Raw genomic sequence first — 25847 nt, 5'->3', positions numbered from 1 at the left:
AACGTGAAAAAAAGAAACTTAAATTTGGATAGGAACAACCCACTTTAAGCCTCATGTTTCATTCCCCTAAATTTCTGGGACAAAGGTACACTGAGAACCAACAGATACTTCTGTAGTTTGTTGTAGGCAGCTGGGGTGTCTGTGGCTGAGCTGGTAGAAGAGGGTGCCCGCTAATTAGGTTTGCAAAACATTTAAGACTAAAGTTGTGAAAATGGTAACAGTTTTGTTATACAGGTCCTTCTCAAAATATTAGCATATTGTGATAAAGTTCATTATTTTCCATAATGTCATGATGAAAATTTAACATTCATATATTTTAGATTCATTGCATACTAACTGAAATATTTCAGGTCTTTTATTGTCTTAATACGGATGATTTTGGCATACAGCTCATGAAAACCCAAAATTCCTATCTCACAAAATTAGCATATCATTAAAAGGGTCTCTAAACGAGCTATGAACCTAATCATCTGAATCAACGAGTTAACTCTAAACACCTGCAAAAGATTCCTGAGGCCTTTAAAACTCCCAGCCTGGTTCATCACTCAAAACCCCAATCATGGGTAAGACTGCCGACCTGACTGCTGTCCAGAAGGCCACTATTGACACCCTCAAGCAAGAGGGTAAGACACAGAAAGAAATTTCTGAACGAAATAGGCTGTTCCCAGAGTGCTGTATCAAGGCACCTCAGTGGGAAGTCTGGGAAGGAAAAGTGTGGCAGAAAACGTTGCACAACGAGAAGAGGTGACCGGACCCTGAGGAAGATTGTGGAGAAGGGCCGATTCCAGACCTTGGGGGACCTGCGGAAGCAGTGGACTGAGTCTGGAGTAGAAACATCCAGAGCCACCGTGCACAGGTGTGTGCAGGAAATGGGCTACAGGTGCCGCATTCCCCAGGTCAAGCCACTTTTGAACTGGGGAGAAGTAAATGCCAAAATGCCAGAAGTCCAGTGTCAAGTACCCACAGTCAGTGATGGTCTGGGGTGCCGTGTCAGCTGCTGGTGTTGGTCCACTGTGTTTTATCAAGGGCAGGGTCAATGCAGCTAGCTATCAGGAGATTTTGGAGCACTTCATGCTTCCATCTGCTGAAAAGCTTTATGGAGATGAAGATTTCATTTTTCTGCACGACCTGACACCTGCTCACAGTACCAAAACCACTGGTAAATGGTTTCCTGACCATGGTATCACTGTGCTCAATTGGCCTGCCAACTCTCCTGACCTGAACCCCATAGAGAATCTGTGGGATATTGTGAAGAGAACGTTGAGAGACTCAAGACCCAACACTCTGGATGAGCTAAAGGCCGCTATCGAAGCATCCTGGGCCTCCATAAGACCTCAGCAGTGCCACAGGCTGATTGCCTCCATGCCACGCCGCATTGAAGCAGTCATTTCTGCAAAAGGATTCCCGACCAAGTATTGAGTGCATAACTGTACATGATTATTTGAAGGTTGACGTTTTTTGTATTAAAAACACTTTTCTTTTATTGGTCGGATGAAATATGCTAATTTTGTGAGATAGGAATTTTGGGTTTTCATGAGCTGTATGCCAAAATCATCCGTATTTAGACAATAAAAGACCTGAAATATTTCAGTTAGTGTGCAATGAATCTAAAATATATGAATGTTAAATTTTCATCATTACATTATGGAAAATAATGAACTTTATCACAAAATGCTAATATTTTGAGAAGGACCTGTAGTGCACTTGTTTGGCAGTAACTGATCTGTATGAACCACAGCACCTAAAACTGCAATATCAAGCTAAATAGAACATAAGCCATTTTGCTGTGGGATTTCTAAACAAAAAGAAATGTTTGTGGTCAAATATGGTCCCAAAAGACTGAGAATCCTTAAAAAGTATGCAAAAGTTTAAAACAATACTATTCAAACTGCATCTCAAGTTATGTCAATAGAGTCAAAGGCATCGCAAGGAAAAACGTCTGTTCAAGGTAATGTCAGAATAAGAGGTCCACAAATCCAGAGGATGACTAACAAGACTGCTGGCGAAGGAAAAGGCTTCACTTAATTCCTGAGGTGAAAGGAGCCGTGCTGTGCTCCATCCCAGACCACACTAGTCCAAAGGTCTAAGAATAATTCTTCAGTCTGCGTGTCTTCGCACAGGATGAAACTTCCCTGTAGGGTCAGGAATGAACCACTGGTCCCACACGTCAGAGAAGGAGGATGTTCTCCCCCAGGGCTTATAATGTCCATTCCAATGCAGCAATTTGGCAGCTCTCACAAACTGGGGAGAGTAGCGGTTTCCAGCACCTGTAGTACCTGAAAAGTTGGGATTTTTACATTTATTGTACCCAACATATTCGATTTTAACTTTAGCATTATTATAAAGACACAATATTGATTATTTCAGTGTCCCATCTGTGCTTATATTACCTCAGATCCCTCAGTCTCAAACCTTAGTATAGCATCCTTGCCAAACAAAGCAGAACATAAACAGAATCCTACATTTTCAGATGTTTGTGACCAGCTTTTTCCAAAATAAAAAGATGAAAATGGAGATCTTCACAACCATGCTCATAGCAGCCAATTAGTAAGCAGAGAAATAAGCTCAAATCTGTGAGCCCAATCCATCCACTAGGGAGCATACATACAGCTTTGAGATAATCAACTACACTGAAATTCACAAGCTAATTAAGCTACACAAAGAGTCAAATAATGTTAACAAAACTGATAGAACAATGTAATACCTGAAAGTGTCTAACAGAAATTTTCAAGTGCAGTTCTGTAAATTTACAGTTAATCACTTTACAGCATTCCTCTTCCTGAATGCAGTTGAAAAATAAAAAGGTGATGTTTTCAAGCAGCCCAGTGACAGTCTCAACTTTGATCTGATAGAAAATCTTTGGATGGAGCTTAAGATTAGGGTGATGGTAAGGATGCCTTCCAACAAAATACTGGTGGAAACGTAAAAAGCTGGTCAGTAGTTACAAGATTTTTTCCAATGATTAACAAAAATATTTAAAAGACATGTAATTCTTGTACATCATTATCTTATGAGAGATGCCTGTCTCAGTTCCTATAAGAAACGACCTTCAGAAATTACCCTGAACTCACCAAGGTGTCTGACATGCCACATTGGGTCGATGGAGGAGTGACGTTTATAAAAGACGATGAGAAGTGGAGGGGTAGTAACGCTGTCAGCAAGTGCATTACTGTACAGATTCTCTCTGTTTAAAGGAAGAAAACATCAAATTATTAAATGTTTGCTACAACTTTTTTGCTTTCATAAGAAATCCATTATTTAGCTTGTGTGGGCACTCACTGAGAGTTGCGCTCCATCCAGTGCTCCAGCTGCTGGGTGATGTTTTGGTTCTTCCACTCTGTCAGGTTTGCAATAATGAGGCCCGGATTAAAGGAGCATGTGTTGGCCCTCATCCCCAGCTTTTTAATAGCTTCTTTTTTAAAGTCCAGGAAACCCATGTAATTGTTCTAAAGAACAGGATTAGTTATTTAATAATGCATCACCAGATTTCAGATCCTAATATGTAGAAACAGGAATGAAGAGAAGCAGCTCTTAGAAGACTAGACCACCTGATTTCCTGCCCCTCGGACGATGCCCTTAGCAGAAGCTGAGTCACAGTCATCCGAGAAGGCAGCTGCGTGTCCTGGTTTCAGGTTGGTTTCATAAAGGTCTTGAATGTCTCCTGATATACAAAACAATTGCACAAATCTCCTTTACTTACTTTAGTCGCTGCATGATGTGAAACAGACCTGATTTGATGTATTACGGGTTTATTCCTACCTTGCACAACAATGTCATCATCTAGATAGATTGCCTTCTCTACCTCAGGGATGTACACAGGCAGATAAAACCTGGCAAAAGACAACTAATACACACACACCATAAAACGTTAAATACATAAACAGCAGCCATAATATATTTTGTAGAGTCTGGATTGCAGTATTATCAGTTGCCTTACTAGTTTTGCAGCTTCTGGCATTGTAGGATCTTTCGATATCTTCCCATTGAGAAGCTCTGGTTGGAAAATAACTACTTTATATTTGACATTTTTTAACTTTGTCTTACTCATCCACGCCCTGTTGGTAAAACAGAAAGGATTGTTTCAATTCACTTAGAAGCTAAAGAACTCCAGTGCTGGCTGAATTACTACGACAAGGACAATACACTTACTTTAGATGACCAACTGTGTCATTCGGGGTTACGATGGTGAAGACCACATTGGCTTTGCTGTTCTGGTACACACTGTTCATTGCAGTGATCACAGCCCCAAGCCTGTCCTCGGTGGCAGTGATGAGAACAGGGATCTCCTCTCCTTTCCTCTCCATCTTTAGCTTGATGTCTGGAGACAGCTCGGCCTCGAAAGGAAGAATCTGTCCAGCATCTGGATAGAGGCACGTTAACCTTTTACAGTTCTGTTTTGTTGCACTAACATACTTTGATATGACATACACAACTACATAGGTGCCTGTAAAGCTTCAGCTCTCAAGCTTACCTGGATTTTCTTTGTGTAAGAAGTCACTAAGGTTCAGGAGGTTTCGCTGAACTATGATCAGGAAGGCCACAGCCAGCAGTATGAGAATTACAACATTTACTGTGGATCAGATTAGATAGAGCTGTTAGACGTATAAGCCTGCAGTTTAAGGTACAGAATTTCTCCTTATTTTGTCATATTGCAACCACAAACTTAAATGTATGGGACTTGACCAGCACAAAGTAACACATAATAAGAGAAAGGAGAAGGATACATGCTTTTCTAAATTTAACAAAAAAAATCTAAAAGGCACGATATTAATTTTGATTTGCCTAATCCCCCACCCCCCACCACAACCCTGAAGAAATACTCATGGAACAACCTTTCGCCAAAATGACGGCTACAAGTCTTTTGGAGTATGACTCTACTAGCTCTGCACATCTACAGACTAAAACATTTTCCTATTTTTTTCCTTTTTAAAGATACGTTTAACTCAGTTGGACTGTATGATGTCTTGCCTTAAATTCTCAACTCTACAGGTCCTTCTCAAAATATTAGCATATTGTGATAAAGTTCATTATTTTCCATAATGTCATGATGAAAATTTAACATTCATATATTTTAGATTCATTGCACACTAACTGAAATATTTCAGGTCTTTTATTGTCTTAATACGGATGATTTTGGCATACAGCTCATGAAAACCCAAAATTCCTATCTCACAAAATTAGCATATCATTAAAAGGGTCTCTAAACGAGCTATGAACCTAATCATCTGAATCAACTAGTTAACTCTAAACACCTGCAAAAGATTCCTGAGGCCTTTAAAACTCCCAGCCTGGTTCATCACTCAAAACCCCAATCATGGGTAAGACTGCCGACCTGACTGCTGTCTAGAAGGCCTCTATTGACACCCTCAAGCAAGAGGGTAAGACACAGAAATAAATTTCTGAACGAATAGGCTGTTCCTAGAGTGCTGTATCAAGGCACCTCAGTGGGAAGTCTGTGGGAAGGAAAAAGTGTGGCAGAAAACGCTGCACAACGAGAAGAGGTGACCGGACCCTGAGGAAGATTGTGGAGAAGGGCCGATTCCAGACCTTGGGGGACCTGCGGAAGGAGTGGACTGAGTCTGGAGTAGAAACATCCAGAGCCACCGTGCACAGGCGTGTGCAGGAAATGGGCTACAGGTGCCGCATTCCCCAGGTCAAGCCACGTTTGAACTGGGGAGAAGGAAATGCCAAAATGCCAGAAGTCCAGTGTCAAGTACCCACAGTCAGTGATGGTCTGGGGTGCCGTGTCAGCTGCTGGTGTTGGTCCACTGTGTTTTATCAAGGGCAGGGTCAATGCAGCTAGCTATCAGGAGATTTTGGAGCACTTCATGCTTCCATCTGCTGAAAAGCTTTATGGAGATGAAGATTTCATTTTTCAGCACGACCTGGCACCTGCTCACAGTGCCAAAACCACTGGTAAATGGTTTACTGACCATGGTATCACTGTGCTCAATTGGCCTGCCAACTCTCCTGACCTGAACCCCATAGAGAATCTGTGGGATATTGTGAAGAGAACGTTGAGAGACTCAAGACCCAACACTCTGGATGAGCTAAAGGCCGCTATCGAAGCATCCTGGGCCTCCATAAGACCTCAGCAGTGCCACAGGCTGATTGCCTCCATGCCACGCCGCATTGAAGCAGTCATTTCTGCAAAAGGATTCCCGACCAAGAATTGAGTGCATAACTGTACATGATTATTTGAAGGTTGACGTTTTTTGTATTAAAAACACTTTTCTTTTATTGGTCGGATGAAATATGCTAATTTTGTGAGATAGGAATTTTGGGTTTTCATGAGCTGTATGTCAAAATCATCCGTATTAAGACAATAAAAGACCTGAAATATTTCAGTTAGTGTGCAATGAATCTAAAATATATGAATGTTAAATTTTCATCATTACATTATGGAAAATAATGAACTTTATCACAATATGCTAATATTTTGAGAAGGACCTGTATTAGGGTCTGTACATTCATTGATTGAGCTCAATCTCTCTAGCCAGTAACTTTTACCAGTGTCTGTTCCTGCTTGATATCCCCACAGCATGATGCTGCCACTACCACCCTGTTTCACAGTGAGGATGGTGTGTTCAGGGTTTATGATCCTGTTGGTAAAATTTTTTTTTACCAACCTCAGAAGCCTTCAGAGGAGCTACATGCATACTGAGATTAAACTACACACAGGCAGATTCATTTACTAATTAGGTGACCTATGAAGGCAAGTGGTTGCATTGGATTTTATTTGACGGTTAAATACAACCCCTCCGCCCTTGATTTTCACATTTTTATTTGTAAAACAATTAGAAAAAACATGTATCATTTGCCTATAACTTAACACAATTCTGCACCACTTTGTGTTGGTCAATCAAAAAGAATCCCATTAAAAAACACTGATGGTTGTGGTTTTTAAATTAGGGGAAAATATATTTTGCGAGGCACTGTTTACTAATATTGATTTTAATATCTTGGAGCAATTTCTATTTAAATTACAGCCAGTTTTACATAAGTATTAACACAAATATTTACTAATCATTTCAATGTGTGGACAAACAGGTAACATTATTACTAATGACATTTCTCTCACCTTTCCTTAGCGTCATGGCCGCATTAATCCTCCCAGCACTAAAACAAAAATTCAAAACGAAGAGAATACAAATAGAACCAAAGCTGGTTTAAATGCCCGCGGTGGGTTGAGTCGCCCCCAGACCGTAACGTTGCGACGCCTCTCTGTGGTAACGACATAGACCAAAAACAATCCGCTGGGTGTTGTTATGCGCTGAAATTCAAGACGCCCGCTTTTAAGGCGCAGTTTTTAAGACAAACACTCATATGCACATTGAAGCCAAACTGCCAACTCAACATCAACAAGTTTGTGCCCTCCGCTATCACGACAGCACGCAACTATAGGTGTTTAGGATATGCCTGATTGAAAACCTCCATCATCTTGGGGTTTTGGGAGTGCAGAAGCCTTTTACAGTTACAGTTAGTAAACAAACTTTAAAATATTGTAAAGATATACATGTGTAAAAGATTGTCGGTTGATTTAACAGATGTAGAATTTCACATTTTTACAAGGCACTTATGAAGACAGCTTGCCCATTTTGCAGACTTTGGAACCAATATTAACGTACACTAAAGTGCTTTGATGAATCCACATGGTATACGAATCTTGGAATCTGCGCTGTTCCGTTACATTAAGGCACACGTATTGAGTAAATGGGTCCTTCCTCACAGTAAGACGTATCTTTTGAAAGCGGAAGTGAGCTTGCTTTGGACTTGCTAGCAAGAGCCATATATATTTCCGTTTAGGCAGTTAATTTCAGGTGGAAAAATGCTGTCTATATTCAAGTCCATTCCTTCGCACATGGTAAGAAGTGATTAACTAATTTGTTCGGTAGCTGTAAAGTAATTTACCTTTAATTATGCTCATTATTTTAGTCACGAAACGTTAGCTTTCTGGCGCTCTGATTACTTTGGTAACATATGCTAACTAAAGCCATGTTTTATTCTGCACAGACGAAACATGACCATTTTTGACCTAAATCAGTATTTGACGTTGATAACATTTGGCTTACTATTAACTAGGTAATTCTCTATGTCAAACAGGGATTTAAAAATAAGTTCAAGCTATTCCTCATATGTAACAAACCAGTTAAAGAAAGCGCCAAACATCTTTGCTGACGGACTTGATTGTTTGATTCATTGCTGACTTGTTTACTTTTATCGAACTCTTGTTTTGCAGGATTACAAGGGCCAGAAGCTGGCTGAACAGATTTTCCAAGGAATTATACTCATCTCTGCGGTAAATACTCGAACTAATTTATACTGGGGGAATATGGCTTCCACATTTCAAGCATAATTAAAATTACAATAACTTGGAAAACATTTCATTTATGTCACTAAGTCCGTTCAATAATTTGAAACGTGTATGAAGATTCGATATATCTGACTGGCCTATTTTCTACTTTTGACTATTATGGCTAAAATGCACACACTACTTGCTCAGTGCGCCTTTTGCATGAATTACTCCATCGGTGCAGCATGCAATGGAGGTGTTAAGGAAGCCCTGGTTGCTTTAATGGCGGCCTCAAGCTCATGTCCATCATTGGATCTGGTGACTCTCATCTTCCTTTGATATCGCACCATAGACTATGGGGTTTAGGTAAGGTGAGTATCCCGACGTGGTATTCCTTCTTTTTAGGAGTACGGAGCAAAGAGAAAAGGAAATCAGCATGTCGGGAGTAGAGGGAAATGTGAGGTGCTCTAATATTCCCTGGTAGATGGTTGTGCTGACTTTAAACTCTTTGAACCAACACCAGAAGGAGACATGGTCCCCAAATCCTCACTGACTGTGGAAACTTTACACTGAACTTCAAACAGCCTCTCCACTGTACCTCCTGACTCTGGGACCTTGCTTTACAATTGAAAAGCAAAATTTACTTTTATCTGAAAAGAGGACTTTAGACCTCTGAGGAACAGTCCAACCCTTTTTCTTCTTAGCTTGGATGAGAGATCTATAAATATAAATCGCCTCTGGTTCTAGAGTGGCTTGACAGAAGGAATTTAACAGTTCCATGTCCTGGGTGCATCTGTGTGTGGCAGCACTGACTCCAGCCGTAGTCCATCTTTTGTAATCTCCCCCAAACTCTTGAATAGGCTTTGTTTCACAATTGCATTCGGCTGCTGTTCTCTCTGTTGATTGAGCAACGTTTTCTTCCATACTTTTTCATTCCGCTCAACAGTCCCATCGCATGTGGCTGTAAACAGCCAGCTTTAGTAAATAACTTTTTGTTTCTTACACTCCTTGTGGATGGTGTCAATGACCGTTTACTGGACAGTGAACAGTCTACCCATGATTGTGTTGGTCATAACACATTTGTTAGAAATCCATATTCGTCTCATTAAATATTTTAACTTTCTAAAAAGCAATTTTGGGTTTTTATTATCCGTTTGTCATCCATCCATTGTCTATACCCGCTTCTTCCATTCTGGGTCGCAGGGGAGCTGGTGCCTATCTCCAGCGGTTTACAGGCGAGAGGTGGGGTACTAAATTAGATGTTCAGTATATCTGTACCGTGTAATTAGTTTAACTTTTTGATCTTCTAATTTGAGGACATCTGTTTTTCCGAAGGTGTTCGTTAATAATTAGGCAGTCACATATGAAATCTTCTGCGATTAACAAATTTTAAATGGTTTACATCATCGTGTCAGCCTTAAGAAGTGCTATGTGGAAATGTTGGTGTAGATCCTTATCGTTTGGCTCAAATCCTAAACATGTTGCTTAAATGCTAACGTCCTGGAGTACAGCAAATTAATTGTGAACATGACGAGGCTGCTTCGAACTCAAATATGTAACAAAACATGTCCTGTATTGATTTATAACAGGAACCACAATTTAATTGTCCATATTTTAAGGGATGTGTGGCAGCTCTAGTGGTAAAAACATCGTACTGTTTTACTGATAGGGTTTGGATTTTCTCCTCAGGTGATTGGATTTGTGTATGGACTGCTTATTCAGCAGTTTGGCTGGACAGTGTACATAGTATTGGCTGGTTTTGCAGTGTCTTGTCTGGTAAGTTGTTTTTTTTTTTTTTTCTTTTCATTGTCATATGTCTTGTGGTCTTACATCACATCAAGCCTTTTCATGGTGCCCTGTAAACAACTGTCACTTTGTTGCTGTCTTCTCTCCAGCTGACCCTGCCTCCATGGCCTATCTACAGGAGGAATCCTCTGCCCTGGCAGCCAGTTGTAGCAGAATCTAGCGGAGAGCCCATCCAAAAGCCTCAGGACAACACCAAGAGAAAGAAGCATAAATAACTCAGCTATTCCGTCTGGCTATGAATCTCTTTTTTTTTTAATGGAAAAGTGAAGTTTGTCCTACAATTACTGTTTTAGGTTGGTCAATACAGTATGTTTAAAAAGTATATAAACATCTGATGCTGTCTGTTTTACTGATGTGAAATTTCAGTTTACAATACATTTTCTGCACACGATAGCGAAATCTTTTAAACCCAAAACAAAAGTCAGTTTGTTTTCTTGTCTGCTATAAAAACATTGTGCAAATCTCAAATTTTAATAAATAAGCTAGAAGCAAAAAAGGCATTCAGTTTTAGTTTTATTAGAAATCACTCATGTTTAATATCTACAACAAATCTATTTTACATTATTTTGTTTAAAAAGAGAATTAGTCAACATTAGTTACATCTTAAGTTATTTGTACAGCACAAGTGACAAAGACAGTGTGTGTTGGGTGAGACATGAAAGTCACTAACAGTAAATGCAGGAAAAAGAAATTGAAGATTTAAAATGACTAAACTATTTGCATAGGCAACCTGGGCTTTAAAGGCTCATTTTTAGATTCAGTGTTGATAAACAGTAAGATGCAGAAATAAAATGCAGTCATTTACATAATTGACCATATGTCTATACATGTCTGTACTAAGATTCTCTTTTCACAGGAAACTTTTTACCTTGGTACAAATTTCAGTTTGAAAAACATTTGTGGTAAAGACCTTCGTACCTCAGTAAATGGAAGAATGCTTCATTTGATTGACCCAACTATGCTTTTCCAGATTGTGTGTGTGTGTGCTCCCGTAGTTACAGTGCTGTTCATAACTTGACGGCAATGTCCTCAAAAAACTTCAGCTGTCTCACCATGACAGCATAAGCTTGGTACTTCTCATCTCCCATCTGGTGACGAAGGCACATCTGCAAAAAAAAATCGAAGGCAGCTGAGCTTAGGTTGCAAATAGCAGGTAGCAAAGTTAAATATGTCCCAAAAAAGCCCAAATTAAAGAAATTCCCTTATTGCACCACTAATTTACTAAATGAATTTATGTGAACTGATGGGAGTTTTTAAGGATTATCTTTTTCTTTAATTTGGTCTTATAAACAGAAACCAGTTAACATGAAATTACCATAAAAAATACTAACCTATTGACCTAATGCAGTTTAGTTTCCAACAAAAAAAGAACATTGAAAATATTTTTTAAATTTAAAGCTGTTTTCAAAATGAACAGTGACAACCAGGGATGTCCTGATCCAATCCCAACTATCAGATGGGTGTCTAAATGAGGGCATTTTTTAAAGGATTAGAGCTCCAGTCTAAAGTCACCTACCATCCCTGTTGGTGTTCCTGGCTGTGGTTCAATGTCTGCCGTACAAAAGACAGTCATGCAGCAGGGTTTTGCCTAAATACTGTCATTTAAAACCAGGAGCAGACCTCTAGTAAAGACCTTGGTGAGAGAAGCCGTGCTTAATCTGGAGAAATACTGTGTATTGTGGTATATAAAAAAAAAAAAAAAAAAAAAACATTGCCATACTAGAACAGCATATTTATCATTAATAAAGAACAAGAATATTGGACTGAATCCAGTTGAGCTTTCTGACTGTGATTTGTAAAATATTAGCTTCATAAACCTTCAGCTTGTATAATTAGATCCAATGCCAACCAAATTACTTAAGGAATTCTTGACTTTGATTGATCCTATGTTACTGTAATAAACTTTAATTTAAGAAACCTCTTAATCAAGATGCCTTAATAAATTCCAGACCAATATCTAATTTTCCTTTCTTATCTTAAGTCCTTGAAAAAATTGTTGCTACAATCGAATGTCCACTGTCTACATGTTAGTCCAGAAGGAGGGGATTCAATGCGATCAATAAACCGATCTTGACGGCATTGCTTAATAACTAGGATCAAATTTGCCTTTCAATCTGTCTATGTGATTGGATTAGATTCAATATATATTTCTGTATAAACTGAGTCTGTAAAGTGCTTTGAGAAGACATATGTAATGAATCATACAAGTAATCTGAATTGAACTGAATTTAATTTTCTTCAAAAACGACTGATAACGCCACATAGTTTTTGGTTAAACTTGTCAGAAAGGAGAGAAAACAACCTCCTGAACATCATTGGTAGGCAAGTTAAGTATTGACACAATCATAATACTAATTTAGTGAAAGCCGAGCTTTCCAGCATATACCTGACATTGATTCCCTTAACTGTGATGCCGTATCTATTTGGTACTCTGGATCAGCAAATGTCTGCTCTTAATTTATTCTTACTGGTAAGAGGAAGAAAGAAAATATTGCTTGTTTCCATTTATTTCAGAGATTTTACATTAGGGTTATATTGTCTGTTCCACTTACTTCTCTTTTGACCTCATCTTCCTCCTGCATGATTTCAAGCACTTTATCCAAAAGCTTAACACCCAGGCCTTTCACCACATCTGTTCTCAGACGCTCTATTGCTCTTCTGACTTTGGCTGGACCGGACGAAGAGCCTTCTGGAGAAACAGAGCAGTTAACCTCAGGAAAGTTCCAGTGTAGCTGACTGCTATATGAAGTCAGGATTAAACCAGAGTATCTAACCTGTTGGTATTTCCCGAAGCGACAGGTTCTCTGCCTCTTCTCTGGCTTTCCCATGAAGCACCAGGGTGTCCCTGTACCTCCGGTTCAGCTTGAATTCAGGCAGCGTGGTGGAGTCAAATCTGCCGTTTCCCACCTCATGTCCAGCATCCATTCTCAAAGTCTGAGTCATCATATGGACCAAATCATGCATGTCGCTGGATTCTGTTTTTCTGCTGCGTACATAGAGTACATGTTCCTCTGTTTGAGTCCAGGAGCAAAATGTTGCTAATTACAAAGACAACTCCTGTTGCTGCTCAGGGACATTCTCTCACCTTTCCCTACAGTCTCCCTCTGAGCGCTCCGTGGAACTTGTAGAAGAGCTGCACTCATCTTCATCTGACCTTTGCGCCATCAGTTTATCGTGCTGTGATATAATCAACCCGAAATAAAAAGGATTTAGCAATAAGATTCTAAATGTATAAAAAATAAAGTTCCATGTAAGAAAAGGGCAGAGTGTCTGTACCTTACTGTTGGACTCTGGGGTGGAGTATGAAGTAGATCGAGTAACGGGGACATTATGTCGCTCAGCTTTGGCAACATCATACGATGCCCTTCGCACAGCACTAGGACCTAAGCGAAGTAGAAAACAACCAAATCTGATTTACTTCTTGATCAGAAACATAACTGAAAATGTCATCTTTATTTGGTCTTTCTGTCTGGTTTTGGTTTTTAGATGTTTTTCTCGAGAAGAAAAAAAAATATATATATATATATTGTCTGTCTATTTTGATTAGCTATGATGGTTTGGAGGCATTACCTGCTTGTCTTGCGCTCTCTTGGGACTGCCTCAGGCGTCTTCTCTCTCTGGCAGTCAGAGGACGATCCTAAAAAACAAAATCGGTCTCATTTAGTCTGATACATAAACTGAATTTCACTTCAGTTTAAGTAAAATGTACCATGAAGCATGATTAGAAAGAGAGTAATAAAACAGAAACGCCAAACTCAGACAAAGCATTTCTAATTACAGTAACTATAGAAGACAACAACGTCACTCCTGAAATACTATTCGTCATATTTGAAAAAACACAAACTGAAAAGTAACTTTGTGTTTCATTAGCACCGTTTTCAAAGATGATCATTTTAGTAAAGCTTTTAAACTATTGAGTGATGGAGTCCTTAACTGATCACAGATTGTAATGAAAGAAAACATTAATCCTAATGAATGATTTCTGAAATGATTTTTAAGGTAAAATGATAAAAAAAAAAACTAATCGAAAAATTGTTTTAAAGAGCTGAGAAAGGTATAAAGAAGAACAACTAATAAAAAACTCCAGAGATTGATTTAAGAGCTTGAACTCCAAATGAAGCTGTTGGGGTTTGAATGTTGTTCTCACTTGTAGAGGAAACACTCCATCCTTAGACAAGCTAACTGATGTGGGGGCTGCAGTCAAGTCAACCTTCTTGCTCTCTGTAGTCTTCTTGGTCCTGTTTTTCCTCTCCACAGCTGCAGCGTCAATAGGAGGTTGAGGTAAAGGTCTGGGAGCTGCCAACATCAACTAACGAAAGACAAAATACGTCGCTACGTTAATCTTAATACATATAATCATACTTGTCTTCATATTTGCTTAGTGCAATTTCAGAGTCACTTTTCAAACAACACAGATATTCAGTTCAGGAAAAACTTAGCAGTCGACGGATGAAGAACGAAAAACACACTTTTCTATATTTGATGCTTTCTGTATTGTTGCAAAGCCATAATAAAAGTTACATTATGTATTTAAGACTAAATATTTTAAACACTAATGTTTACCTGTTTATGTTCCCCTTTAGTCAGATCTAAAAGCATCTGTTGCTCTGAACCTGAAGGCTCTGAGAGGACCACGGGATTTTGACCAAAGGAAGCTTGATCTTGTTTAGTTGAGACAGAAGACGTTTCTTCTTCAAGAGGCTCCTAAACAGACACAATAAAAGCTTCCAACACTACAAGAGAAAACCTTTGCACCCTCTTTGCATCTGTTATCAGCTTTGTTAAAACTTAAACAGATTTATTTTGGGAATGGTTTATTGCTTACCACTGCTGGAGGTTCCAGCAGCTTCTCCGTAGTTTCGAGGCTGTCCTGCAAACATAAAGACTCATATAAAAAGGTGACGCTCAATGGCGTTTTCTTTTTTTTTTTTTCAGACTTCCTTTGAACACTTACAAGAACATCTGGGGTGCGTAGATTTGCTGGCGCACGCGTGATTAAAGTCACAGCATCATTTTTATTGTCCACATCCACTAAGATGTTTTCTGCATTCGAGCTCTGCACAGAAGCCTCGCGAAGTAACTCGCTGGTGTCGTCCTTACTGTCCACATCTGAGTCCGGTTTCTCCACAGATACAGGACCAGCACCGCATGGGTTTGGCTGGATATCCAACAGTCCACTGGAAGCTGTCCTCTGGTGTCCTCCCCTGCCACAAACACCTGACGCAGCTCTGACAGGGGGATTCACAGGGGAAGCAGGAGGCGAGGGATCTGGTTTCCCTCTCACCTTGCTGTCTCTGTGGACGATGCGAGCCACAGGTTCCCTGCTTTGCTTGACGGATGGGGGCCTTTGAACCTGTTTTTTCACCACATCATCATTTTGTTGTGATGGGAGATCAATGTTAATGCTGCTGATGGTTGCCATGGGAGAGATACCGGCTCCGAGAATATCAGCTGATGAAGATTTAGATTGTGAGGGCTGGGCTGGAGAGCAATCAGCAACACCGTTTTCATGCTCCTGGGATTTATCTTCTGTCTAAGATTTAGGAGAAAATAAAATAAAAAAGGTGATGTGTTTTTTTTTGTTTCCCATAAAGTCTTCAAAGTTAGTCCAGGCTACTCTTATATACAGGTCCTTCTCAAAATATTAGCATATTGTGATAAAGTTCATTATTTTCCATAATGTCATGATGAAAATTTAACATTCATATATTTTAGATTCATTGCACACTAACTGAAATATTCAGTCTCTTATTGTCTTAATACGGATGATTTTGGCATACAGCTCATGAAAACCCAAAATTCCTATCTCACAAAATTAGCATATTTCATCCGATCAATAAAAGAAAAGTGTTTTTAATACAAAAAACGTCAACCTTCAAATAATCATGTACAGTTATGCACTCAATACTGGGTCGGAAATCCTTTTGCAGAAATGACTGCTTCAATGCGGCGTGGCATGGAGGCAATCAGCCTGTGGGACTGCTGAGGTCTTATGGAGGCCCAGGATGCTTCGATAGCGGCCTTTAGCTCATCCAGAGTGTTGGGTCTTGAGTCTCTCAACGTTCTCTTCACAATATCCCACAGGATTCTCTATGGGGTTCATGTCAGGAGAGTTGGCAGGCCAATTGAGCACAGTGATACCAATGGTCAGTAAACCATTTACCAGTGTTGTTGGCACTGTGAGCAGGTGCCAGGGTTGTGCTGAAAAATGAAATCTATCATCTCCATAAAGCGTTTCAGCAGATGGAAGCATGAAGTGCTCCAAAATCTCCTGATAGCTAGCTGCATTGACCCTGCCCTTGATAAAACACAGTGGACCAACACCAGCAGCTGACACGGCACCCCAGACCATCACTGACTGTGGGTACTTGACACTGGACTTCTGGCATTTTGGCATTTCCTTCTCCCCAGTCTTCCTCCAGACTCTGGCACCTTGATTTCCAAATGACATGCAGAATTGGCTTTCATCTGAAAATGGACCACTGAGCAACAGTCCAGTGCTGCTTCTCTGTAGCCCAGGTCAGGCGCTTCTGCCGCTGTTTCTGGTTCAAAAAGTGGCTTGACCTGGGGAATGTCGGCACCTGTAGCCCATTTCCTGCACACTCCTGTGCACGGTGGCTCTGGATGTTTCTACTCCAGACTCAGTCCACTGCTTCCGCAGGTCCCCCAAGGTCTGGAATCGGCCCTTCTCCACAATCTTCCTCAGGGTCCGGTCACCTCTTCTCGTTGTGCAGCGTTTTCTGCCACACTTTTTCCTTCCCACAGACTTCCCACTGAGGTGCCTTGATACAGCACTCTGGGAACAGGCTATTCGTTCAGAAATGTCTGTCTGTGTCTTATCCTCTTGCTTGAGGGTGTCAATAGTGGCCTTCTGGACAGCAGTCAGGTCGGCAGTCTTACCCATGATTGAGGTTTTGAGTGATGAACCAGGCTGGGAGTTTTAAAGGCCTCAGGAATCTTTGCAGGTGTTTAGAGTTAACCTCGTTGATTCAGATGATTAGGTTCATAGCTCGTTTAGAGACCTTTTTAATGATATGCTAATTTGTGAGATATGAATTGTGGGTTTTCATGAGCTGTATGCCAAAATCATCCGTATTAAGACAATAAAAGACCTGAAATATTTCAGTTAGTGTGCAATGAATCTAAAATATATGAATGTTAAATTTTCATCATGGCATTATGGAAAATAATGAACTTTATCACAATATGCTAATATTTTGAGAAGGACCTGTATGTTTGAGAAAAACTGGAGGTGAGGAAATCCCAAGATGTAGGGTATACAATACATTTTAACAAATCTAATCTGCTTTCAGTGGCTAAAACGTTTAGACTAAAGTCTTAACCAGATCTGAAAAACGCTAATTCTATACTTTTCCAGAGTTTTCAAGACAACGTTTGAACCCAGTTGGTCCCACCTCGTGAGATTGTACTCCTCTGAAGACAGACTTGAAGATTTTAGCCATGTACATGTATAGTCCACCACTTTTTACTGGACTTCACAGCCTTCTAATCTCAAACCATCACCACAATATCAAATAAAGAATAAGATTTAGGTCCACAGTGGACCAATCAGAGAAATCGGCGGACCTTTAAACAATAAACTATTTAATTGTTGGTTTCAAAGAGAAGGCGAATGTATGTATGGGAACTACTAAAGACATGTAAATTTGTGAAATAAATTTTTAGCACATGCAATGTATTGATTTTTTAATGACCTGTAAATAACACAAAACGCTAAAGGATTCATTTACATAAGTCAAGCGAGCCTTGCTGTTAACCACCAACTCACAGTGTCAGTATTTGGACATGGAGGAGGGCTCACAGGTTTTGAGTGACATGATGCACCAGATGATGCACTGATGGTCCCATAGTCTCCAGTTCCAGCCACAGCTTTTTTTCTCGACTTGGCGGTTTTTCTGGAAATGTGAAAACCAAAACATACATTTAGGTAAAATACTCATCATTCAAACTTCAATCAATCAATCAGACGTTATTTCTCGAGCACTTTTCACACAGTCAGGTGTCAAGCAAAGGTTGAAAACAAAAAGGCAGACATTTAACCACCAGAGAGAGACACAAAAACGATCAAAATAAAAGCACACAGATAAAACAGGTAATTAATCATAAAATAATAAGGAATTAAAAGTGAAAGTAATCAATCATTTATAGAGGATATAGAGGATGAGGGGAGGTGAAAACACAATCATTAGTGAGGAAACACTGGAGATATCTGTACATTTTTAAAGGTCAAGCAATAAAATCTAAAACAGTAAAGAACAACGTACTTAAAACATGAAAGTTCTTGCCATAATTATTAATAACTAAAGCGTGAACTAGAGTCTCTGCATTGTCGCAGGTTTCTCAGATGATAAAATGAATTTTTTGTAACATTTATTGTTGTTTGTGAAATGAGGGTTTTGAGCTAAACTGAAGGGTTCGTTGTTTAAAGTTGTGCTGTAGGTTTCTCTCGCTGAACGTCTCTAACGTTATCTAAAGCTTCATTGTTGTCTTGATTTAGCTGAAGGAAATTCTCTGCCTTCCATGACTTCATATCTACATTCAGTTAAAGAGTGCATCATTAGGTCTGGGGCCATTAGGAGACATGGAAATATATACCTGAGTGTCATCAGCGTAGCTATGAAAACTATCGTCATGTCTCCTGATGACACCACCAGACCTTAACAAAATTGTGCCTACCATGAAAGTAACATCAACGAGGGGTGGTAATGTAAGTTAAAATACAACTGTAGAAAATTTATTTGATATTTTTGCGAGAGAATTTCGATCATTCAGCTGGTACCACCTGACAAGGAATGGAAATCAACCTTGGCTGTAATTGTGTACTTTTACATTTTTGTTATTCAAAATGTTCATCAATGCACAATTTCCATCTTCATCAACTATAAATCAAAATGAAAAGAAAATAGAATATTTACTTCTATTTACCGCAGATTATTTATTGGCGTCTCACCTTATTCCTAGAAGCCTCCTCTGTCACACCAACCTTCTACCTATCCTTCACTACATCCATAAACCTTTTCCTTTGCTCCTTTTAGGCAGCTTTGTTTCTAACACCGTGTGTCCAATATATCACCCTTACCGCATCTGGACATGTCCACAACATCTCAGCCTTGCCTTTAACTTTCACTTCAAACTGCTCAACTCATGCTCCTCTCTATTCCCGTCTATTTTGCTCACCCCCAAAGAAATTCTTCACATTTCCAACCTTGTATTCTTTAAGTGTCGCCTGAAAAGAACTATAAAAAGCCAATAACGTAATGTCTGATGTGAATAACACTCACTCTTTGGTGGCTTCAAGGAACATGGCAATTTGTCGCTTAATGTAGGGCTGCCGGAGGATATGTTTGACATCAGGCCTGTCTTCAGGTCTCTTACACAGCATGCTCTTGATCAAATCTCCGAGCTGGGGGTGGTATTGGCTTGGCATTGGTGGCAACTAACAAAGAAAATGATCAAATTATTTAAAAAACTATAATCTGATGATGAAGTTTAAATTATGTCACAGTAAAGTAACCTCCTCTGACAAATACAAAAAAGAAAACTCAATCCACCAGAATAATCTGCAGATGGGTCCCAAAAGAACAAAAAACTGTCTGTTCTAAATAAAATAATCATAAAACTACAGACTTGCGACTTCATTAATAGAGAAACACAAGAATGAAACCAACCTTTCCCTCTACAATGCGATAAACCAGTGAGTTCATGTCTTTGGCATTGAAGGCGTGCTTCAGTGTGGACATCTCGTACACACAGCAACCCAGGGCCCATACATCTGACTAGAGACAACATAGAAAAAAATATATATGACATTTTAATTTAAAGGAGAATCAGTTATATTTCTTTTATCCTGGTTTGAAACCTCTAGGACAATCAATTAGTAGTGCAAACAGGCTCCTTTATTACTGAGAGCAGGAACCCATCATACCTTGTAGTTGTAGGGTTTATTAGAAAAGAGCTCCGGACTCATGTAGTACGGGGTCCCAATAAGAGTGCTGGCCATATCATTCTGGTTCTCCAAAACACGTGCAATGCCCAGGTCTCCAACTTTGATTATGTTGGTTTTTGTCAGGAAGATATTCTGCGTTTTAAGGTCCCGGTGAAGAATGTTCCTTTCATGGAGGTACTGAAAAGCAAATAAACTACAACAATAACTTCCTGATTTCCTAAAATGATTCAGCCCAGTTCACCCTTTCAGCCATGTCAGTATATTGTACCTGGAGTGCCATGGCTATCTGGACAAACCACTCTACAACCTGCCTCTCTGGCAACAGTTCTCCTTTCTGCTGCTTGAGCCTGTGATAGAGGTCCCCGCCTTCACAGAAACCCATCACAATATACAGCTGACGGTCGTCTCCTTCCCATGACTCCCTGTACGTCACAATGTTGGGATGTCGCAGTTGGGACAGAAGCTGCGCCTCCTGCTCTGCAGCACGTCGCTCCCGCTTGGATGAAGTGGTTAAATTCAGCTTCTTTATCACATACTGAAGTAACAGAGCAACAAACAGACACATTCTGTCAACCTGAAACATCAACGTATCTTTTGGGGATTTTATGTGATAAAACAACACAAAGTACTGTATAAAAAAATAAAAATAAAACATGGTTTTAATACGTGAAAAAGTGTGATGTGCAATGGAGCAATTCCCTCCTGGGCTTTGGATGTCTGGGGGCAAGCCAACATTTATAGATTTCTAATTGTAAAACCTTAGAAAATCCATTTCACTTCACAGTTATGCACTACTTCCCACTGCATCCCGCTCATTAGCATTATCTCACTAAATGTCACATTTCTTCAGAACATTTATAAATAAATACAATCAATATAGACACTGCTTTCGTTTATAAATCAGTGTCTATATTGATTGTGTGGCTAAAGAAAACTAATGTTATTATAAAACTATAGCTTTTCAACAACCCCGTTTTTACATTTTTAGTGGATTGGAAAAATCTCAGCAAATCTCTCGTCTTTAAACCGACGTTTAGCTAGCTTTACTATGTTTTAGCGTCATCCCTACAAAATCACATGTTTTAAAAAACAAATTCAGCATTAACTGTTATTTGATTTCTTTCTTACTTGTTTTCGGTCTGTCTTGTGTTTGACCAAGTTCACCTCTCCGTAGCTTCCCTTCCCAACGACCCTGATGAAAATATAGTTATTCATCACTGGTCAAAAATCCAGCCGCCGCTAGACGACACTTCCAGAGAGAGTGTAACTGTTACTTTGCCCCATAGTTTGGAAGAAACCACAACATAAACAATATAAAAAAAACTGTTCGGAAAACTTTAAGTTAGCTTGGGAGGCAGCGATGAGATTTTTGAAAAGGCAGGAAATAAGCTTTGGATAGTTTGTTATCACTAGGCAACTAAGGTTGAGCGATGCGTTGTCGGGGGCTAAACTCAATAGACTCCTTTACCTGCAGCGCCATCTAGAGTTTGGAGTGTAACAATTTTATCATAGGTTTCTCAGGGGGAGACTTGCCACAGAAATGCAGGGAGTCATGGAATTTTCTTCATTATTATTTACATACAGTAAACATCTTATAGTCACTTTTACACTTGGCTGCATTTCTTATTAGTTACGTCATAAGCTATTTAGAGCAGAACTCTTTGTTAAATGCACAGAACAAACCAATAAACTCTTTCACAACAATCATGTTCAGTCCATGTCATACAGATAAGTCCTTTTGCCATTGTATTATAAATCTTCAAAAAAATTAATTTGAACATATTGTGTTTTTATTCAGTCTTTTTATTCAGTCTTTATCACAGAAATCTGGTTTGCATGGGAAGTGATGGCATTTCAACTGACTAAGGTCAACAGTTTTTTTCTAACACCTACACTAAGGGCTTAGAGTAGATTATGTGATAACTTTGAAAAGATTAATTTGGTAGATGGTAGACGACTTGCACTTGTATAGCGCTTTATCAAGTCCGAGGACCCTAAAGCTCTTTCCACTACAATCAGTCATCATCCCATTCATGCACATATTCACACACTGACAGTGGTAAGCTACATTGTAGCCACAGCTGCCCTGGGGCAGACTAGACAGGAGCGAGGCTGCCATACATTCAGCACCACCAGACCCTCTAACCATCATTAGCAGGCAAGGCAGATGAAGTATCTTGCCCATGGACACAACGACTGAGATGGATGCGGCGAGGGTTCTAACTGGCAACCCACTGGTTGTCACAACTGTCGCCCCTTGTTTAAAGGAGGCACCAATCAGACTTTTCCTGGCCAATATCAGTATCCAGTTTTGTTCCAGGGTTGAACTGCTGATTCTGATTTGATTTTTTATTCTAAGGAGCACAGCAAATGATAGAAAGAAATGTTCTGCAGGTTATGTGATAGAGTTATGTTTTAAATCCAGCAGAGAATATAGAAATGATAACATCCATTGATGCATTTATAAACCCAACATGGTGGGAGTTCCAAGTTTGGATGCATTTAATGAAAAAGGGGTGTGGCAGAAATCACATCAAGGAAAAACATGCCATTTCTAAAGGCTGGTTGATTGATTGGTGCATCTCTAAGCTGGTTCCACACATGTAAAAGACAAGAGATGTAATTTAAATAGATGTTAATGTTGAAAGAATGTTCTGTTTGTCGACATAACACAATAAAGAAATAAATCTGGAAGTTCAGAAATTGTTCCGTTTTCTATTTTCTTTTAAACATACTTATGTAGATCTAAAAGCAAAGTTCATATTCCATATTTGTATTTCTTTTAAAACAAGCACATGCAATGTACACCTAATATTCTATAAATATTTAGGTCTTTGTTAAAAAATATTCTAAACACAGCATAATTAAACAACACAAGCATATACGTGAAATTTGTGTATTTCTTTTAATGCATAAATGCAAAAAATTGTTACAAAACATCTGTACCACCGATCAGTTCAACCTAGAGATCACTGAACATCCCAGCATGAATTAAATCAAGATGGGAAACAGGTCACACCTCTCGCCCTGCAAAATTGACAGATCATTTCAAAACTTTCACAGATCTGAAGATACAGTGCAAAAAATTTAATTCAATCCAGTAAATAGCTCTCTTTACTCTTACTGACAGTTGAGTAAATTAGGACGTATCGGGCATTTAAATTTGCTTGCAGATACCCAACCGTTTTTGAGAAAATCCCTCAGTATTAGGTCTGCTTAGTACACACTACATAGCTTATTTACTGGGATATTATTGCCTCGGCTAGAGAATACAAGCACTGACTATAGAACCCTGTGTGTTTGACTAATGTCCTGGGTCTTACAATGTGGATAATAGAAATGTAACCAGTCTAATGTAAAAAACATAGAACTCAGTTAATCAATGAAAACACTGTAAAAGCTTATTTAACGAGCCAGCAGAAAAGTTAATACAACTTATTATTACTGTAAAAAGTACAACCTTGGTGATATTGTATTTCCCCATCTTTAACATCAAAGTCTCTACAAAAATATGTTGATAATTTTAGTAACTGTATTGACACCATTAGGAAAAAAGTGAGTTCAAGTTTGTGTTAGTATCACCTTTATGCCCATAAAATGCTAAATAGGCTAATGTTGGGTTCAGTCTTTAAAACTTCACATGAAACATCAGCAAAACTCACAATCAAAGTGCTTTGGCAACAATTCAAGTCTTTCCTTTTTCACCGCGCAAACAGGGGAGGAGAAAAAGTCTATCACGTTACATCCTTGAAGTAAAGGTAACATTTAAGTTCAGATTGTCACCTCACACAATAGGACAAAGAATAATCCTTTTCATTATTGTTCCGGGCTCTACAACTCTGGTTAGCATGGTCACGAATGGCAATATTTGTTCTTGTATGAAAGCCTTTTTGCAAGGGACTGTCACAGTAATGAAGTTTCAAAATTTATATGGATAAACTCTCAAATCATACAGTACCCTCCACATTTATTGTTGCCCCATGTAAAGATGTATAAAAAGTCTTAAAATAATTGTAATCTCACATGGAAAAATGTGCTGCAGTTCTCTAACAGTGACCTTTTTAGATTGTTTTTCTTCCCTTACCATAATCCTCACTGTGTATGATAAAAAGGATAGAAACTTGGGTCCTCAGTTGGAGTTTCTTAAACTTCGTCACAAATGAACGTAGAAAAGTAATTTAGTTTTAAGGTAAAGTAAGTTATATCTTAAAAGGTGCTTCAGTGACATTTTTTCCTCCTGACTGAATAGAGGAAACGGGTTATTTTTTTATTTTCAGTATGAGATTATGCTACTGCAATGAAACACATTTATTTTAAAACTTCATAAATATTCGTGAAAAAGATGCCAATAAACGTAGAGGGTGCTGCCTTTAAAAATAGCTGGATGAAAATGTCACTTAAAAAAAAAAAATGTTCAATCGTTCTACCTTTACTTATTTAACAGAGACAAATACTGAAGGCAGGGTCTCAGCACATTCAGAATTAAAATGTTATACAAGGAGGGCTCAATAACATACGTTTCACAGCACCCACATCTCACTTAAATGGCCAAATCTGGATAGAAGTCATAGTTAAATTTTCAAAGTTGGAAGTTCCAATTGTGTTAGCTGTCACCTACCTTTAAAAAGCATGTAATTACACTATTACAAGCTATTGTATTGTGGCCATTAGTAAATAATTACTAATTATTACATATTTATAAAAACTTGAGGACTGTCCATGAGAACAAGTTTAAAATCCTTGTTGAACCTTTTTTGGAGAAAATATGTTTTCAAAAAGTTCCCCAAAATTGAATATGAGCATTTTCTTCATTTTACAAGCAACTGTCTTTAGTCCTTTCAGTGGGGTGGGTAGGGGTACCATTTGATTTTGTGTATTCTTGTTATTTATGAAAAACCTTTAATTAAAATATTTAATATTTTGAGAAAAAAAAAACTGTCTTTACATCTTTTGGTATAATGTTACTTGTGAATGTAAAATAGTTTATATGAATTAAAATAATAAAATCAAATATGTTCTAATGACTGATAGATTTAGACAATTTAAACATATTTTGTTTAGCCATTTGTTATTATTTAATTGAAACAAAAATCTGACCATATTAAAAAAAAACATCTTATAGGTTAGAATTTAAAAGTCACTGGAGCCACTTGAAGAGTTTGTATGTGAACTGCAAATAGACAAAAAAATTGTGCTCTGTTTTTCTATCAGTAAAGGATGAAAAACTCTATTGTAAAAATAAAAACATGACTAAATATAGCCACAAGTCAGGATAAAATAAAACAATACTGCCATGAGTTGTTTCTGATTAAAAAGAAAAACACTCAAACATCTAAAAATTAAGCAACTCCAGAAAAGTGAGTAGTTTTTAACGATTTGGTGGTGACAAACGGAGTAAATGCTTTTTCAAACAGACTCCGAATGCCAAAGAAACATATCTGGCAGGTTTTAGATTTACAAAGTACTAAAATAACAGCAGGCAACAGCTCTGAATGCAAGACGCTGCTTATGTTATGTTTTCTGTTGCTTGGTTACTCCCTTAAACTTCCTGATAGACCCGTTAGTCCAAAAGGCGTTTCTCTGTCACACACTTTTTCCCATTATTTTAAGGAGCCAAAGCTGATACGCGATGTATGAGTACCACTTGCTGCGGGGTCATCCAGCGAGGAAAAAGAAGCAGATGTCAAAACGGGAATCCCCAGCTATTGTGAAAGCCTCAACTGTGGACAAATTTTATTCCAAGAGATCCTTTAGAGACACAAAACAAAGCATTTAGTTTTG

At 38.7% G+C, this 25847-nt stretch overlaps 4 protein-coding genes across 8 annotated transcripts in view; 1 reads left to right on the top strand and 3 right to left on the bottom strand.

Moving 5' to 3' along the window:
* Positions 1–1848: 1848 nt before the first annotated feature.
* Positions 1849–7571, bottom strand: glt8d1 (glycosyltransferase 8 domain containing 1). Its single transcript, XM_047347925.1, has 9 exons — positions 7082–7571; positions 4472–4570; positions 4150–4360; positions 3938–4055; positions 3760–3844; positions 3549–3661; positions 3280–3446; positions 3072–3184; positions 1849–2276 (listed from the first exon to the last, which is right to left on the bottom strand). The coding sequence occupies exons 1-9, from the start codon at positions 7095–7097 to the stop codon at positions 2098–2100; spliced, it is 1101 nt and encodes a 366-aa protein (XP_047203881.1). The 5' UTR covers positions 7098–7571; the 3' UTR covers positions 1849–2097.
* Positions 7572–7704: 133 nt separating this feature from the next.
* On the top strand, positions 7705–10599 carry spcs1 (signal peptidase complex subunit 1). Its single transcript, XM_047347926.1, has 4 exons — positions 7705–7864; positions 8240–8299; positions 9983–10069; positions 10189–10599. The coding sequence occupies exons 1-4, from the start codon at positions 7829–7831 to the stop codon at positions 10312–10314; spliced, it is 309 nt and encodes a 102-aa protein (XP_047203882.1). The 5' UTR covers positions 7705–7828; the 3' UTR covers positions 10315–10599.
* nek4 (NIMA-related kinase 4) lies at positions 10596–21509 on the bottom strand. Of its 5 annotated transcripts, none has more exons than XM_047347923.1 (16): positions 21195–21509; positions 20335–20601; positions 20046–20243; positions 19789–19896; positions 19402–19556; positions 17889–18015; positions 15054–15632; positions 14925–14969; positions 14663–14803; positions 14247–14408; positions 13670–13736; positions 13376–13482; positions 13185–13276; positions 12874–13082; positions 12652–12785; positions 10596–11205 (listed from the first exon to the last, which is right to left on the bottom strand). In XM_047347923.1, the coding sequence occupies exons 1-16, from the start codon at positions 21279–21281 to the stop codon at positions 11107–11109; spliced, it is 2577 nt and encodes an 858-aa protein (XP_047203879.1). In that variant the 5' UTR covers positions 21282–21509; the 3' UTR covers positions 10596–11106. The 5 variants fall into 5 exon arrangements, with proteins under 5 accessions (XP_047203879.1, XP_047203878.1, XP_047203880.1 ...); XM_047347922.1 differs by having other exon boundaries at positions 12874–13085; positions 21195–21508; XM_047347924.1 differs by having other exon boundaries at positions 12652–12788; positions 12874–13085; positions 17922–18015; positions 21195–21507.
* A 1443-nt stretch (positions 21510–22952) lies between these two features.
* Positions 22953–25847, bottom strand: part of LOC124856989 (sortilin-like) — a 28709-nt gene continuing 25814 nt past the window's right edge. The window contains exon 20 of the mRNA XM_047348003.1: positions 22953–25814. Coding sequence (XP_047203959.1) covers positions 25800–25814 — 15 coding nt within the window. The 3' untranslated portion in view covers positions 22953–25799. The remainder of the gene's footprint in view (positions 25815–25847) is intronic.

This window comes from Girardinichthys multiradiatus, chromosome 20 (genome assembly GCF_021462225.1).
Source record: "Girardinichthys multiradiatus isolate DD_20200921_A chromosome 20, DD_fGirMul_XY1, whole genome shotgun sequence".
Taxonomy (NCBI): domain Eukaryota; kingdom Metazoa; phylum Chordata; class Actinopteri; order Cyprinodontiformes; family Goodeidae; genus Girardinichthys; species Girardinichthys multiradiatus.
Note: the sequence above shows the minus strand (reverse complement) of the source record. Positions and strands in the feature narration are given on the sequence as shown.